Here is a 12,565-nt window from a genome sequence, read left to right as displayed (position 1 = left end):
TGAGTGTTTCAAACAACCGGAAGTGTCGCAACTGCTGCTGCTGGAAACCCGATCACCACCAGACTCTCCGATACAGCAAGTCTTGTCACCCCATCCGATCATGATGACGATAACGGATGTGTTTGATCGGCTTGCGAACAGTTCCCCACTGACAGCCATCTCCGAGGAGCAACCACCTGCCACGTTGCACGATATGGTTGAAACGGAACCGATCCAATCCACGGAACCGAACGAGACAACGCTGGAAGTCATCGTAGAAGAGGGTTCTCTGTCAGTGGAAGTGAAACAGCCAGCACTCCTTCCGACGGACAGTATACAAACGGAACCGGATGATGAGTACGAGTATCGAACGATATCGGAAGCAACCAATAACAGTCTTCCATTGGCAGAATCGTTCGATGGATTAGAATCATTTGATGCGTACGAACCAGCTAACGATGTCAGCTTCCTCACCGGACAGGACGATGAGTTCTGTTCGTTGTTGGAAGAAAATTATCCCGATCGTACCACGAAGGAAACATCACCCGAGTTGCTTCAGATACGTGAAACTCCACCAGCAGCTCTTTATGTAAGCAATCACGATCAGCTGGAATTTTCCGAGCAGCTAAAGACACTGGAACAGACACCCGTTGCCAGCAAGCGGGATCCATTTGAATGTACCGAAGAAGACACACCAGCTCGAATAACGCTTCAACCAGATCTGGTAACGTTCGACAACAATGCACCCAGTCCGGAAGGTCCACCGGGGATTGCTGCCGTAACGGAACAGATGCGTGCTTACTGTGAGGAACTGAAAAGCATTTTGAACCATCCTGCTGAGCTGTCCGATGAGCTTATTCCACCCTCTCTGGAACCGGAACAGTGGGAAATGGTAGAATCACCCGAAGTTCTTGATGCTCTTGCCGCATTTCAGGAGGAGATGCAGATTGCCGTAAACGATCCAGCACAAACGGAAGTTCGTCCGTGTAAAGGTCATACAATACGCGACACGCCTCTGGTTGAGCTGGACGAATGCTTTCCTAGCCCGATAGAGATAGTAGGTTTGCAGATGGCTGAATATAGTGAAAGCATGAAGAACATAGAATACGTCCAGGAAGCCATTGTGATGGATGAAGAAACGGTACCACTGCCGGAGTGTTCCATCGAGACGAACGAGTCCCCGCAAGCGTTACGTGTGTCTTCACCGCCACCACCGCCACCGTTGGTAACTGTGCTGCACACACCATCTGCCGAGCAGCCATCCACAACGGTAACTACCGAATGTGAGGATCCTTCGTACGAGGATCCAGCGTTACGTGTGTCTTCACCGCCACCACCGCCACCGTTGGTAACTGTGCTGCACACATCATCTGCGGAGCAGCCATCCACAACGGTAACAACCGAATGTGAGGATCCTTCGTACGAGGATCCAGGGTTACGTGTGTCTTCACCGCCACCTCCGCCACCATTGGTAACTGTGTTGCACGCACCATCTGGGGAGCAGCCATCCACAACGGTAACAACCGAATGTGAGGATCCTTCGTACGAGGATCCATCCACCAACACGGAGGAATCGATGCTGGAATCGATCGAGTCTCGATCGGAGTCAAAAATTGAGGACACCAGCATGCCATTCAGTGATACTGAGCTTCCCTCCCTCTCATCGCCATTCACTTCTTTCTCTACCAACACCACCTTCACCATCTCCGCCACCATTAACAATTGCATGTCAACTAACCTCACGGAACAGGCATCGTCACCTAGCATTGACACTAACCCCTCGAATAGCAATCAAAGTATCGTGCGCGAACCTTCTCCAGTTACCGTGCTGGAGGAACCGCACGCACTGGACTCTGTCGCTGACGCTTGTTCGATCGTTGCAGCACAAAAAGTACCCGACCATGAGCAGGTCACCGGCAATGCAGAAGGAAGGACTGGCCCGACCGAGACGGAAGATCATGAGGCGTCCTTGGATGTTTCGGACACGTTGATACCGGGTAAGTTACCCACCCAATAACATATTCAATCTGGAACGATTTTGATGTGTTTCCATTGTAGGATCGATTGCCGAACGGGAGCATATGAAATGGCGTAACGCTAAGCCGATCGCTAACAATCCTTACTCGCCAGATGCACTCCAACGTCGGCTGTCCGAAAAGAGTCGACCGACCAGTATGATCGAGATCGATCGACTGGTGCGAAAGGAAGCAGCACCGGCTGCAGGCGACACGGGCGTTCAAATGGATGACGAAAATCCACCCAAAGAGCCCACGGATTCTGGTACAGAAAATGATCGTTCGTTACAATCCGTTACAGGAGGTGCACTAGCGGAAAAGAAGAAGTAAGAGTGTTATACGATGTTTGCTTCGAAGTTAAATTACATTTGTAATTCGTTTTTTGTTTCTAGGATCGGACGAGAATACTACATCAATGATCCCGAGCGTCTACGTGCGGGTGGTGCACCGGTCAAGCAAACGCTGGGTGTTCAGCAACAGCAACATCAGCAATCACACAGTACCGACGATGAGAAAGTGAGTCACCAAACCTATTACACGCTACCGACCGATTCCTACATCATGGATCGGTTCCTGAACAATGCACCGGCTGCCGTCGGTCGATCATCTTCCATACGGTCCATCCGTAGCTTACCGCAGCACGATCTGTCCCACAGTGGGTCGTCGACGCTGCACCGGGCGGCTTCCGTTGATTTAGGCTACCAAACGAAAACACCGTCCGCAGCCGGTAGCGATACGGCGGTGGACATTCCCGCACACATTATAGCACAGTTCGAGCAGGAAACGCTACACAGCGACTACAAGCGGGATAGTTTCCGTGCCCGGCACGCTACTACCCGCCAGTTCGTGCTGAACCCAATCTTCGACGAACAGTCTTCGCCCGGTCCGGATGGGACCGGAGACGAACGGCCTGCTACCAATACCGTACTGCGCAAATCGTTAACCGGTCGGCGTGGCGTCGATGCGGCAGGTACACAGGAAACGCCCCGGACTAGTTCGGGAGCGGTCGTTGAGACGGTCTTTACCGATCTGTGCACGTTAAGGCGTAGCGCTAGTGTAAAGAGCCGGATAGAACAATTTTCTACCTTTCCCGTCGTACGACGGACGGATAGTTACCGATCGACGTTAAGTAAATGATTGCAAAAACAACGCGGAAGTTGCTTGTTTTTATGGGTGAACCGCAAGAGATCACCATCAGTAAGATGTGTCGAGATGTGTGCCAAGGAAATCATTACATTTACCTATTTTTTACCCACAAAAATACGTACACAACGTTAGTGGACCAGGCTGTCATAAGAAGACAGCGTTTGTACTTTATGAAAACTATTAATAATATTTTAATGATAAAGACGAACACGTCAACAAACGGATCATTCGTAGATTTAGTAATTACAACAACAAAAAAACAGGGTTACTGATTTTAGCGAACCGTCGATAGAGATTACATACCACCAGCAAAGACCTTACCTTAGCTAAGTACAACAGCACAAATACACGAAAACATGATAGATCGTTACTGTTAAATGTCTTACCAGCGTGCATTCTAGGATGTAAGTGGAGCTGAGGTTTTGTGCATGTCTTCATATGTTGTCCAACTTCTCCCCCCCAAAACCCACGTATTGTCGTCGTCCTGTTCGGTTTGCTGTGTTTTTTTTTGGTTGCTAGTAGTTGAAAGTGTTTGTTGTCCCACGTGTTTGTTATGCGTTTGTGTCGTGCGTCGTTGAAGCGTTTTCTAATTTCAGTACCCACTAAAGAAATCCCCACATAGAAGACAATACGGAAAGGGTGGCTCTAGTGCTACTCCGGTAGGCCCTACACTAACACGACAGCATACCACTGATACACTCGCTCACTGCAGACTATGGCAGAAGAACAGACGTTCAGGAAGGATCCATTTCAGACCGTGCTTTAGCGATCCGATTCGTTTGCCATTTTACTCTCCCACTGTATTACCCAGGGGGTAAGTTACTCGTGCTCATATACTGTACTACATACCGGATCAAGGTGTTATCAGTTGGTTTAGGGATTAGATAAAACCGCTTAGCTAAACCTACACTCATCCGGGAAAAAAGTTCACTAAAACGATTCAATCGTAGGGAGAAGGTATTAAACAATCTGGAACTGGGACGTATTTTATGTTATCTAAGGCATCCCCCTCCTCCCCATCCAAAATGGAATTTAATGTTAGAATAGTGACTAAATAGCGTGACGACTCATGACCCCCTCATCGATCATTTACCTTCATCCATTTGGGACCGTTTTGTTGTAACGACACTATATGGTGGGCAAACAGTTTCATCCATCATCTAGCAAATACCATCCAACATGGCCGTATACGAACACATGGGACATAATGGCAATGGGATGACAACCAGTTTTTCGCCCCCCTTCATACATGCATACATACCTCTCATCCACTGTAATCCTCAGAATCCAGCGCTTTAACGAAACGCTCGTAACGTGTACTAAGTTACTAACTAAACATTCCGTTGAAGGAAGCACTATCACGTATCAAGGAATTGAAGAAAACTAAGGATAAAAACCACCTTTTTTTTGGATGTAGATGGCGATTCCTTGATACTGCTTCGAACGATCAGCTTCGTGCGGATCTTGTGTAAAACTTCGTTCAACGTGCGTAACACACATAACAAGTAACCTATCATATTATTCAGCTGGAGTCTATATACTATATACAGGGTGTAAACGTGGCGATCCACTACCAAAACTAATCAATACCGCTGCTAATCAAAACCAAAAACAAATGCATTCGATCCCGTGTACTAATAATAGGGTCTATCGTGAAACCCCAATACCTTTTTAGACAGAACACTGATACCACTTTGCATTGCTTTCCACAGTCCCTTCTGCTTGGCCGCAACGTAGACGATGGTGTATCGATGCAGCAAAAGCTCTCCCCGGACGCATCGGGTAATTCGCTGTACCGTTCGAGCAGCTTCGGCAAACAGCGAGATCCTAAGGCGGAAGATATCTTTGCCGCCCGCCCCATACAGGTGACGGCAGATGATCCGATCCTGAAGCAGGGTACCAAGGTGAGCTACCTCAGTACGGCGGCGCGTGAGATCTATCTCATCCCTCTGGAAGCGGAACCAAATGGTTCACTGATAAGCAACTCGTCCGAGCTAAGCTCCGTCAACTCACCAACCTCATCAACTGCTCGCCCCGAACTGGACAGCCTTACGTACAGTGAAGATTCGGATGTAACACGCATCTACGATCTTACCACCGGTGAGGCGAAGGTTGTACGTACGAACCAAATGGAAACGGAACGAGTGCACGATACCATCCTTCAAATACTACCTCAATCATCATCAAGCCCGGCTAAGTCACTGAACACTAGTCACCCAGTGCCAGCAGGTATCAACGTATCTACCCTTAAGTCTCAGCTGTCCACCGGCGAACGGACGGATGATCGTACCCAAGCACGCCGGTCACCCTTCCCAGTGAAACCACTCTCACCGGAAACGATCAAATTCTTTGCACCGAAACGTAAGCTTAGCTTCACCGGTAGTACCAACAGTTTGGTGAGTGAAGCGGCCAAAGGATGTGAGCAGGGCACTACCCAAGTGCTGCCCTCGATGCACTCGTCGCTGCACATTGACTTTCCTGCCTCGCGGACGGCCACCGGTAGCGAGTTTACGATCATCGAGAAGGACGTGATCGATGTGTTGCCGTCGGTGAAGGAACTGGCCAAATGTTACAGTGGTAGTACGAGTGATGTCTCGACGTTGCCACCGAAACCACTGTACAAACCGAGGGTAGGTAATACCGGAATGGTTGGGTTTGTGGAGCTAAAATGGTGTACTAGTTAGTTGCGTTACTGGAGCTGTATTTTAGCTTTTTAGGGTAATGTTTAACAAGCGGCCATAATGTTTACCTTTGCAGCCGTTTAGTGTCAGCAGTTGCTTCACTGTGCACGCGCATATTTTTTGGGGGGATTTAAATAGTAGCGAAAGCGAGGGGTTTTGTTGATTATTTCTCTCCATTTCTTTCTTTCGGATGTTTTGCTTTATTTTATTTATGGTTTTTATTTTATTTATGGTGATGATGATGGCCATGATGATGATGATGATGATGATGATGATGATGATGATGGTGGCATAAAGGTCAAACTTAGAAAGGTAATGTACAGAGTGCGAAATGTGAAGATCATCTAACGATCGTTCGCCTTTCCTGTGTGCATGTGTATATACGTGTGTGTGTGTGTGTTTTATTAGTGATCACATAACACAAAACTACTTTACACATTTGTAACATAATACAGTAAAATGCTCGATCGCGATCCTCAAGATCAAGATCAAAACAAAATCATAATACGAACATTCTCTTGTAAATAACATTATTTCTCACTTACAATTAACTCCTTCACAACAGCCTACAATACTCGATCGAATTGAATCTTTTCTTATTTACATGGACACACTATAGCACACAAAACTGTTGTTAACAGTACGTTACAATCCAGCCGGATCTACACTGAACACAGTCATGAAATGTTTCTTCCTTTCTACCCCAAAAAGCGCATCGGTGTGTGTGTGTGTTTATATCACTCAATCAAAAGCTCATCTACTATACTTCTTAATTCCCCAAAAACCTTCCACTGCCTACTGGAGTATACTGATCGTGATATTTTGCTTATTTTCTGGTACATCGCCACCCATCAGGACTTCATCCGCCAGTCGTCCGATGTGCTGAACGAGGAAGGGATGCCGAGCGTTGATGCGAAGGGTCAACGGCAGTACAGCAGCACGAGCAGTATTGCGGTGCGGGATGAAATACGTGAGATTCGGAAGCTCAATCTGGAGGCTTACAGACAGTCGACGTACTACCCGATGGCTCCCGGTCACAGCATAACGGCGCGCAGTCTGTCCAAACAGATCCGTGAGCATAAGTACGTGGTCGATCGGATGAGTTGCTCCGGTGGGGCACACTTTCGGCAATAGTTGTTTTGTTTTTTTTTTGTGTTGTAGTTTTAGTAGTCAAACTTTAGTGATAATTGCATGAATGTTAGACAGTAGCTTTTAGTGGACAAATAGTAGCTGCAGCTAGTAGTCGATGCGCTCGATATTACAGCGATAGATGTTTAGTTAATGGAGACGATATGTTCTTTTTTTTTTTAATTCTGCTTACTGCCCCCCATACACACACACTTCGCGCGCACGCGTCCGTACTACAGGGCCAACAACGTAACAGACGATCATAAGGTGGGCCAGCAGGAGGAACCGCTACCGGCAGGTGACGGTGATATGAATGGTGAGGGGAACAGTGAGGGTAATGGTGACGATGGCCATACGTCACCGGAACGTCCCGGCAGTCCCGTGCTGCTTCCAGGACATCTGAAGAGTAGCATAGAGTTTTTCGAAAGCCTCAAGAACAAATCGTAAACCCTACGAGCGGACAAACCCCGGACATCGATATACCCTCACCAACCGGCAAGGAACACCCACCCGAGTGAGAGACACACACACAGAAAGCGAGGGAGTAAGAGTGAGAGAGTCGTTGTGCCATTTTAAAAAGTCGCCTAGCGGGACCCCAGTGTGTGGAAATCCATTTAGTCATGTAGTTTATTTTTTCATTTAAACTAACAAAACCCCATTTATCATCGCTCATTGCTTCGGTAGGATGTATTCCAGGGCTAGATTTACATAAAACGCATTCAAATGTAATGTGTGTGCGTATCGGTCGGGGTCATCTTGTTTCCTCTCGCCAGTGGCGACAATTTTCAAGATCCAGTAATTTCTATCCATCGTGCTTTGTGTAAGGAACAGCCCTACGTATCGGGATGTAGGAATGAAGGAAAAACATGCCCACACACCCACACCCACACAAAGGATTAATTTATTATTGGCTACGTTTGAAACACTTTATTGGTTGGTTGTGTATAGCGATTCATCGATACGATTCATGCATATTTTAAAATCTTCATCTCCTGTTTTTTGTTACATATTTTTTGTATTTTTTTTTTACCTTTGGTCATTTAATCGTCATTTCATTCCATTTTGTTATATTCATGCACTGTTATTGAGTTTGTAGTTTTTTTTTTTCTTCTTTTAATGTTCCTTTCTTTCCTGCATTTACCATTGAGCTTTCTGTTTTCACAAGTGGTTCATTCTCATCTTAGCGAATAAAGATGAATTTATGGATTTGATGGAAAATAAAGCATTTAAAAAAAATGATCCTGATTCTTTAATGAAAAGGACAACATCCGAATGTGTTAATAAAGTTCACTATTTATTCGCAAAAAATTAATTGATTCGCGTAGCGGCCGGATAGAATGGATAGGAACGGACCACTGCTCGTACTACGATTGAATACTGAATAATAAACAGGCCATGAGGAATACTCAAATACTACTTAAGTAACGATGCGTATATAGATACGGTTTTAGCCACGGTTGCGATTGAGACGTTGCATAAAACAGGCACGGAATGAGTTCAGTCGTACATCGATTTCACCTTCTTCGAGCTGAAAACGTTATAAAAAAAACATTAATAGAACACTTTTGATTTAGCAAACCAATTCTTCACTCACCTCATCAAATTTGTATATTTCTTGGTAGCACGATGGTGAAATACATTCCCGAACGCATCGAGTCCGCTCGATTCCATCAAATTCTGTGCATCGGTTGCTTTGATCACAAGCTGATTCGTACTCACGAAATGTAAGTTCCTGTACGTGGCAAAAAGAAAACGCATCCGTTAGCAGCCGGTTTCGTAAGGTCGAAATCGATACCGCTTCATACTTACATTTTTGCTCGTTTCCTTAAAATCGTACTCGGGAAATTGAAACACTACCTTATCAACGTCTGCAGACCATACTGTCATGGCGATTGTTATGGTGGATAATAGGAAAAAGTTTACCGAGGCAGAATGTAGCATTTTGAACAATTTGTTCCTGATTCGTATGAAGATAAAACTATGAATTCAACAGCGTCTACACGACAGATATTTGTTTACTTTCTAACACCCGAAGAGCAGAACAACAAACGTTCCTTTTTGCACATGCGTATAACCTACAAAGGTTTGTTTTTGCATATCCTAAGTTAATGTTTCAACTATTTGAAACATTAACTTCAAACTTGAAAACAAGATTACACCAAAAACGCTACTTTAAAAATATTATCCAAAGCGATGGAGACGCCATACCGAGAGAGAGTGTCCACGTTCCATAACCTCAAAGCAAGAAATTTAAATTTCCCTCTTTCAAAGCAACCCTGACCAACTGTCAGCTTGGCACATTGGGATCGAATGATGAGAAAATTTACGTTTTTGAAATTTAACTACTTTTAGCTTTTTCAAGAACCTTTTCAATTGTTTATGTTGCTTCTACTCTTCAAGTTCAATTATTACTATTTTCTATCTTTTATTTCTCGTTCTATATTTTGCAACATTTGAATCAATTGCCCAGTTCTATTCATATTACACACACTGTGCCGATTGTGTTGACAATTTGACAGTTGCCAAAGAAAAATCAAAACATTGTATAATCGTGGCCGGGTTTTGCAGCAACATTTGTTGATGGTCACTGAAAAATGCTCCATCACCGGCACATTTACGGTAAATACGGCTTATTAACCTACAGTGGTCGTTTATTTATTTTGTTACTGTGTTCTTTTCCATATATTTACACTCTTGCAGGAGTTGCATCCCTTGCACGGAGTTTTAGCCGCATCGCACTGAAAGAACCATCGTCAAATGCGGTTTTACCGATTGTTGCTCTGCAAAGCACGAACGCAAGGAAGCAACCATTAACCGGAAATGGACACGGAACCGACAATCTGCTTCCGATTCGTCCAGTTCAATTACGTTCGACGGTAGGAAATTTCGAGATAGGCAATAGCATACGAAGGAATCCTCTGATCCCGTTGAAAGAAATAATCGACATTCCGCTCGTGTCACGCATTATCGAAACCCCTGTGCAACGTCCTGGCTTGCAAGGACCGATTGGAGATAATCTGGCGGTAGTACCGTCCCTAGAGCTACCCACCGATACGACCGTGAAGGACGAACATGGAAAACAAGCAGCCCGGTTAATCGTCATCCGAAGGCGCAAAATGCGAAAGCATAAGCTGAGAAAGCTTCGCAAACGCATGAAGTTTGAATGGTTAAAGGTGAGTATGGTGGACAGATCGAAGGTACAATTCGCTCGATTTCTAACGATCCCTTTCTCTGTTTCCCAGCTGCGACAAAGGCGAGAATTGAAGAAGGAGAAACTGTTCCAAGCGGAACTGATAGGCCAAATAAAGGAGGCGGAAAAGTTTTCCGCCGAAGCGTACGTGGCCAGTAAGCTAAGACAGGCTACCGAAGTGCCGTTACCACGCTTTTGGAAGGGCAAACGGTTGCCACAGTTCATCATAAAGCAAAAGTTAGGTATGGAGTAATTAGAGCTGTTCGCTGATGTGCAGTGAATAAAGTATTTGATTGGTGGTTAACAAAAATGTCTCACATTCGTCCCTTTGTTGATGGCAGATATTTCTTCACAGCCGATCCAATCATTATCAGCGATGCTTTATGCAACTTACGCACTTTATTGATGTTCAATTTATCCCAGCATCATATCTAAATCCATAGATATAAACGAGCCTGTATCTAATGTCAAACAAATCAAATTATGATTTATAAAACATAAACATTAGGCTGAATGCTGCAGTGCGCGCGCTTTTTAGTCTCGTTTAGCCGGCCCCAATTACCACGCGCAATATCTCAACCACACACAACACGTGCGGCTCTCGGCGTTGCTGTGCTAAGTAAACCCTGCAACCGATCTAACTCCACCATGGCTCCTCAACTGTTTCCTGCTGCTTCCTGTGAGCTGATCGTAAGGAACGCCCGCTACATTAGCGTACACGAAGAAGCCATCGACAAGCTGGCGGATCGCGTCATTCGGGGTATAAAGGACAAGGAAATTAACATTGAAAACTTTTCCCAACACGAACACCATCCGACAGCGAAGGATCCGCATGCGGTGAATTGGATTTTTCTGATCGATACGCTTAACTTTTGCTTCTGGACACCGGGAGCCGATGCAACGAAGTGGAAGGTCGAGGGCCAAACGGGGTACTTTGCACTGTGTGCCGCTATTAACCGTGCAATGCGTGAAGGAATCGACATCACAAATCCGGCATACTATTCGAAAATTACGCTCGAGCAGTTAGAGTCGATTCTGCGTTCCGACACGGAAGACACGAAAGCGCCACTGCTTGCATCGAGGGTGGACTGTTTGCACGAGGTTGGCCAGGTGCTGCTCGAACGGTATGAGGGGAAATTTGAAAACTGTGTCCGCACCTGTGACGGGTCAGCGGTTAAGCTGCTGCACCGCATTGTGGAAGACTTTCCCTGCTTCCGGGATGAAGCCGTACTGAAGCATGGTGGTGATGATGGAGCTTCGCCACTAGAGACACGTGTATCGTTTTACAAGCGAGCCCAAATCTTGGTTGGCGATGTGTGGTCCTGTTTCCGGGGTGAAGGATTGGGTCGGTTTGAAGATATCGATACTATAACGATGTTTGCCGACTATCGCGTCCCACAGGTGCTGGTACACTTCGGTACGTTAACCTACAGCGACGAATTGATGGCATTACTGAAGGAGGACAAATTGTTGGAGAATGGATGTCGTGAGGAAATTGAAATTCGTGGTGCTTCCATCTACGTGGTGGAACAGTTGAAGGCGATGGTACGCGAGAAACTGATTACGAGTCATCCTGATATTGATCCGAAGTGTGTTAATGCGATCTTGTTGGATCACTTCCTTTGGGACTATCGTCGGAAGCATGCTGCTGAACTGGAGTACATTCCGTTTCACAAGACAATTAGCGTGTACTATTGAACCAGCCGGACAGAACCCATTGCTAAGATCTGGTTAGCTAATGAACCTTAATGCAGCTCAGTGAGTAATTCTCGAAATTTGAAATAGACAGCTAACAATAAATCATGGTGTAAAAAAACTATCAAAAATGACTAACACTTATTAATTGGCATTACCTCGGGTTGGGATTGGTCACATTTTCGTCGTCTATCAATATTTTATCATTATCCTTCAAGAAGCATCGGGGCGGGCCTGTGGCATATTTGATAAATGTCGCCTGTTCCCCGTAGCATGGACAGATTATCCGTCTGCGTGGTAAAAATAAGTCTTGATACGGCTTGGCCGTTCGTAAGAAGCATCATCAAGCGATTATAGTTTGTCGCCCCACAACACAGAATCGGCCTATTCGTAAGGTGGGATTGTGTCGTCCGGTGTCATTTTCATGTTGCAAGGATTCTTAAGGATCTCCTGTGCTGCGGGTCACATCCTATACCAACATACTGAACAGGATCGGGGTCACTTCTACGGAAATTGACAAGGGGATTCCCATCTAATTTCTTCAGAGACTGGAATTTGATCACTCTAATTCTAGTAAACTGAGCAGAAAATGCAAAGTTTGATCAAAAGGAAGATCACGATGATGGTCGGTTTTACATTTAATTGAGGTATACTCACCTGATCCATCTACAGCATATTCCAGCTCCAGATTTGCACCTCCTACGGAATTTTTTTTCACTGATTCTCAAAGC

General features: G+C 45.4%; 4 protein-coding genes across 20 annotated transcripts in view; 3 read left to right on the top strand and 1 right to left on the bottom strand.

Moving 5' to 3' along the window:
- The window catches only part of LOC125770359 (uncharacterized), a 42,276-nt gene extending 34,155 nt beyond the window's left edge, over window positions 1-8,121 (top strand). For 7 of the 17 annotated variants that reach the window (XM_049439833.1, XM_049439832.1, XM_049439835.1 and 4 more), the window contains exons 12-18: window positions 24-1,976; window positions 2,038-2,320; window positions 2,387-2,510; window positions 4,853-5,770; window positions 6,119-6,133; window positions 6,677-6,903; window positions 7,189-8,121. In XM_049439833.1, the coding sequence (XP_049295790.1) occupies window positions 24-1,976; window positions 2,038-2,320; window positions 2,387-2,510; window positions 4,853-5,770; window positions 6,119-6,133; window positions 6,677-6,903; window positions 7,189-7,396 (3,728 nt within the window). In that variant the 3' untranslated portion in view covers window positions 7,397-8,121. The remainder of the gene's footprint in view (window positions 1-23; window positions 1,977-2,037; window positions 2,321-2,386; window positions 2,511-4,852; window positions 5,771-6,118; window positions 6,134-6,676; window positions 6,904-7,188) is intronic. The other 10 variants (XM_049439838.1, XM_049439840.1, XM_049439841.1 and 7 more) reach the window with 4 other exon arrangements.
- Window positions 8,122-8,222: 101 nt separating this feature from the next.
- On the bottom strand, window positions 8,223-9,149 carry LOC125770364 (uncharacterized). Its single transcript, XM_049439854.1, has 3 exons — window positions 8,759-9,149; window positions 8,544-8,681; window positions 8,223-8,477 (listed from the first exon to the last, which is right to left on the bottom strand). The coding sequence occupies exons 1-3, from the start codon at window positions 8,888-8,890 to the stop codon at window positions 8,397-8,399; spliced, it is 351 nt and encodes a 116-aa protein (XP_049295811.1). The 5' UTR covers window positions 8,891-9,149; the 3' UTR covers window positions 8,223-8,396.
- A 288-nt stretch (window positions 9,150-9,437) lies between these two features.
- On the top strand, window positions 9,438-10,449 carry LOC125769341 (uncharacterized). The gene is made up of 3 exons (XM_049438016.1): window positions 9,438-9,568; window positions 9,650-10,122; window positions 10,192-10,449. The coding sequence occupies exons 1-3, from the start codon at window positions 9,544-9,546 to the stop codon at window positions 10,390-10,392; spliced, it is 699 nt and encodes a 232-aa protein (XP_049293973.1). The 5' UTR covers window positions 9,438-9,543; the 3' UTR covers window positions 10,393-10,449.
- Window positions 10,450-10,501: 52 nt separating this feature from the next.
- LOC125769334 (queuosine salvage protein) lies at window positions 10,502-12,528 on the top strand. The gene has a single exon (XM_049438008.1). It carries the CDS (start codon window positions 10,653-10,655, stop codon window positions 11,835-11,837), a length of 1,185 nt encoding a protein of 394 aa, XP_049293965.1. The 5' UTR covers window positions 10,502-10,652; the 3' UTR covers window positions 11,838-12,528.
- The last annotated feature ends 37 nt before the right edge of the window (window positions 12,529-12,565 follow it).

The sequence above is a fragment of the Anopheles funestus genome, chromosome 3RL (assembly GCF_943734845.2).
Source record: "Anopheles funestus chromosome 3RL, idAnoFuneDA-416_04, whole genome shotgun sequence".
NCBI classification, from domain to species: domain Eukaryota; kingdom Metazoa; phylum Arthropoda; class Insecta; order Diptera; family Culicidae; genus Anopheles; species Anopheles funestus.
The sequence above is the reverse complement of the archived record's forward strand: the minus strand, read 5'-3'. Positions and strand labels throughout refer to the sequence as shown.

Bases quoted from the DNA above. Each gene is read 5' to 3' on its own strand.
- LOC125770364 (XM_049439854.1), bottom strand. From the start codon at position 8,890: ATGCTACATTCTGCCTCGGTAAACTTTTTCCTATTATCCACCATAACA. The intron at 8,682-8,758 runs GTAAGTATGAAG...TGCCACGTACAG, and splicing joins TTAAGGAAACGAGCAAAAAT to GAACTTACATTTCGTGAGTA. The intron at 8,478-8,543 runs GTGAGTGAAGAA...TAACGTTTTCAG, and splicing joins AAATATACAAATTTGATGAG to CTCGAAGAAGGTGAAATCGA.
- LOC125769341 (XM_049438016.1), top strand. From the start codon at position 9,544: ATGCTCCATCACCGGCACATTTACG. The intron at 9,569-9,649 runs GTAAATACGGCT...ACACTCTTGCAG, and splicing joins CCATCACCGGCACATTTACG to GAGTTGCATCCCTTGCACGG. The intron at 10,123-10,191 runs GTGAGTATGGTG...TCTGTTTCCCAG, and splicing joins TGAAGTTTGAATGGTTAAAG to CTGCGACAAAGGCGAGAATT.
- LOC125769334 (XM_049438008.1), top strand. From the start codon at position 10,653: ATGCTGCAGTGCGCGCGCTTTTTAGTCTCGTTTAGCCGGCCCCAATTA.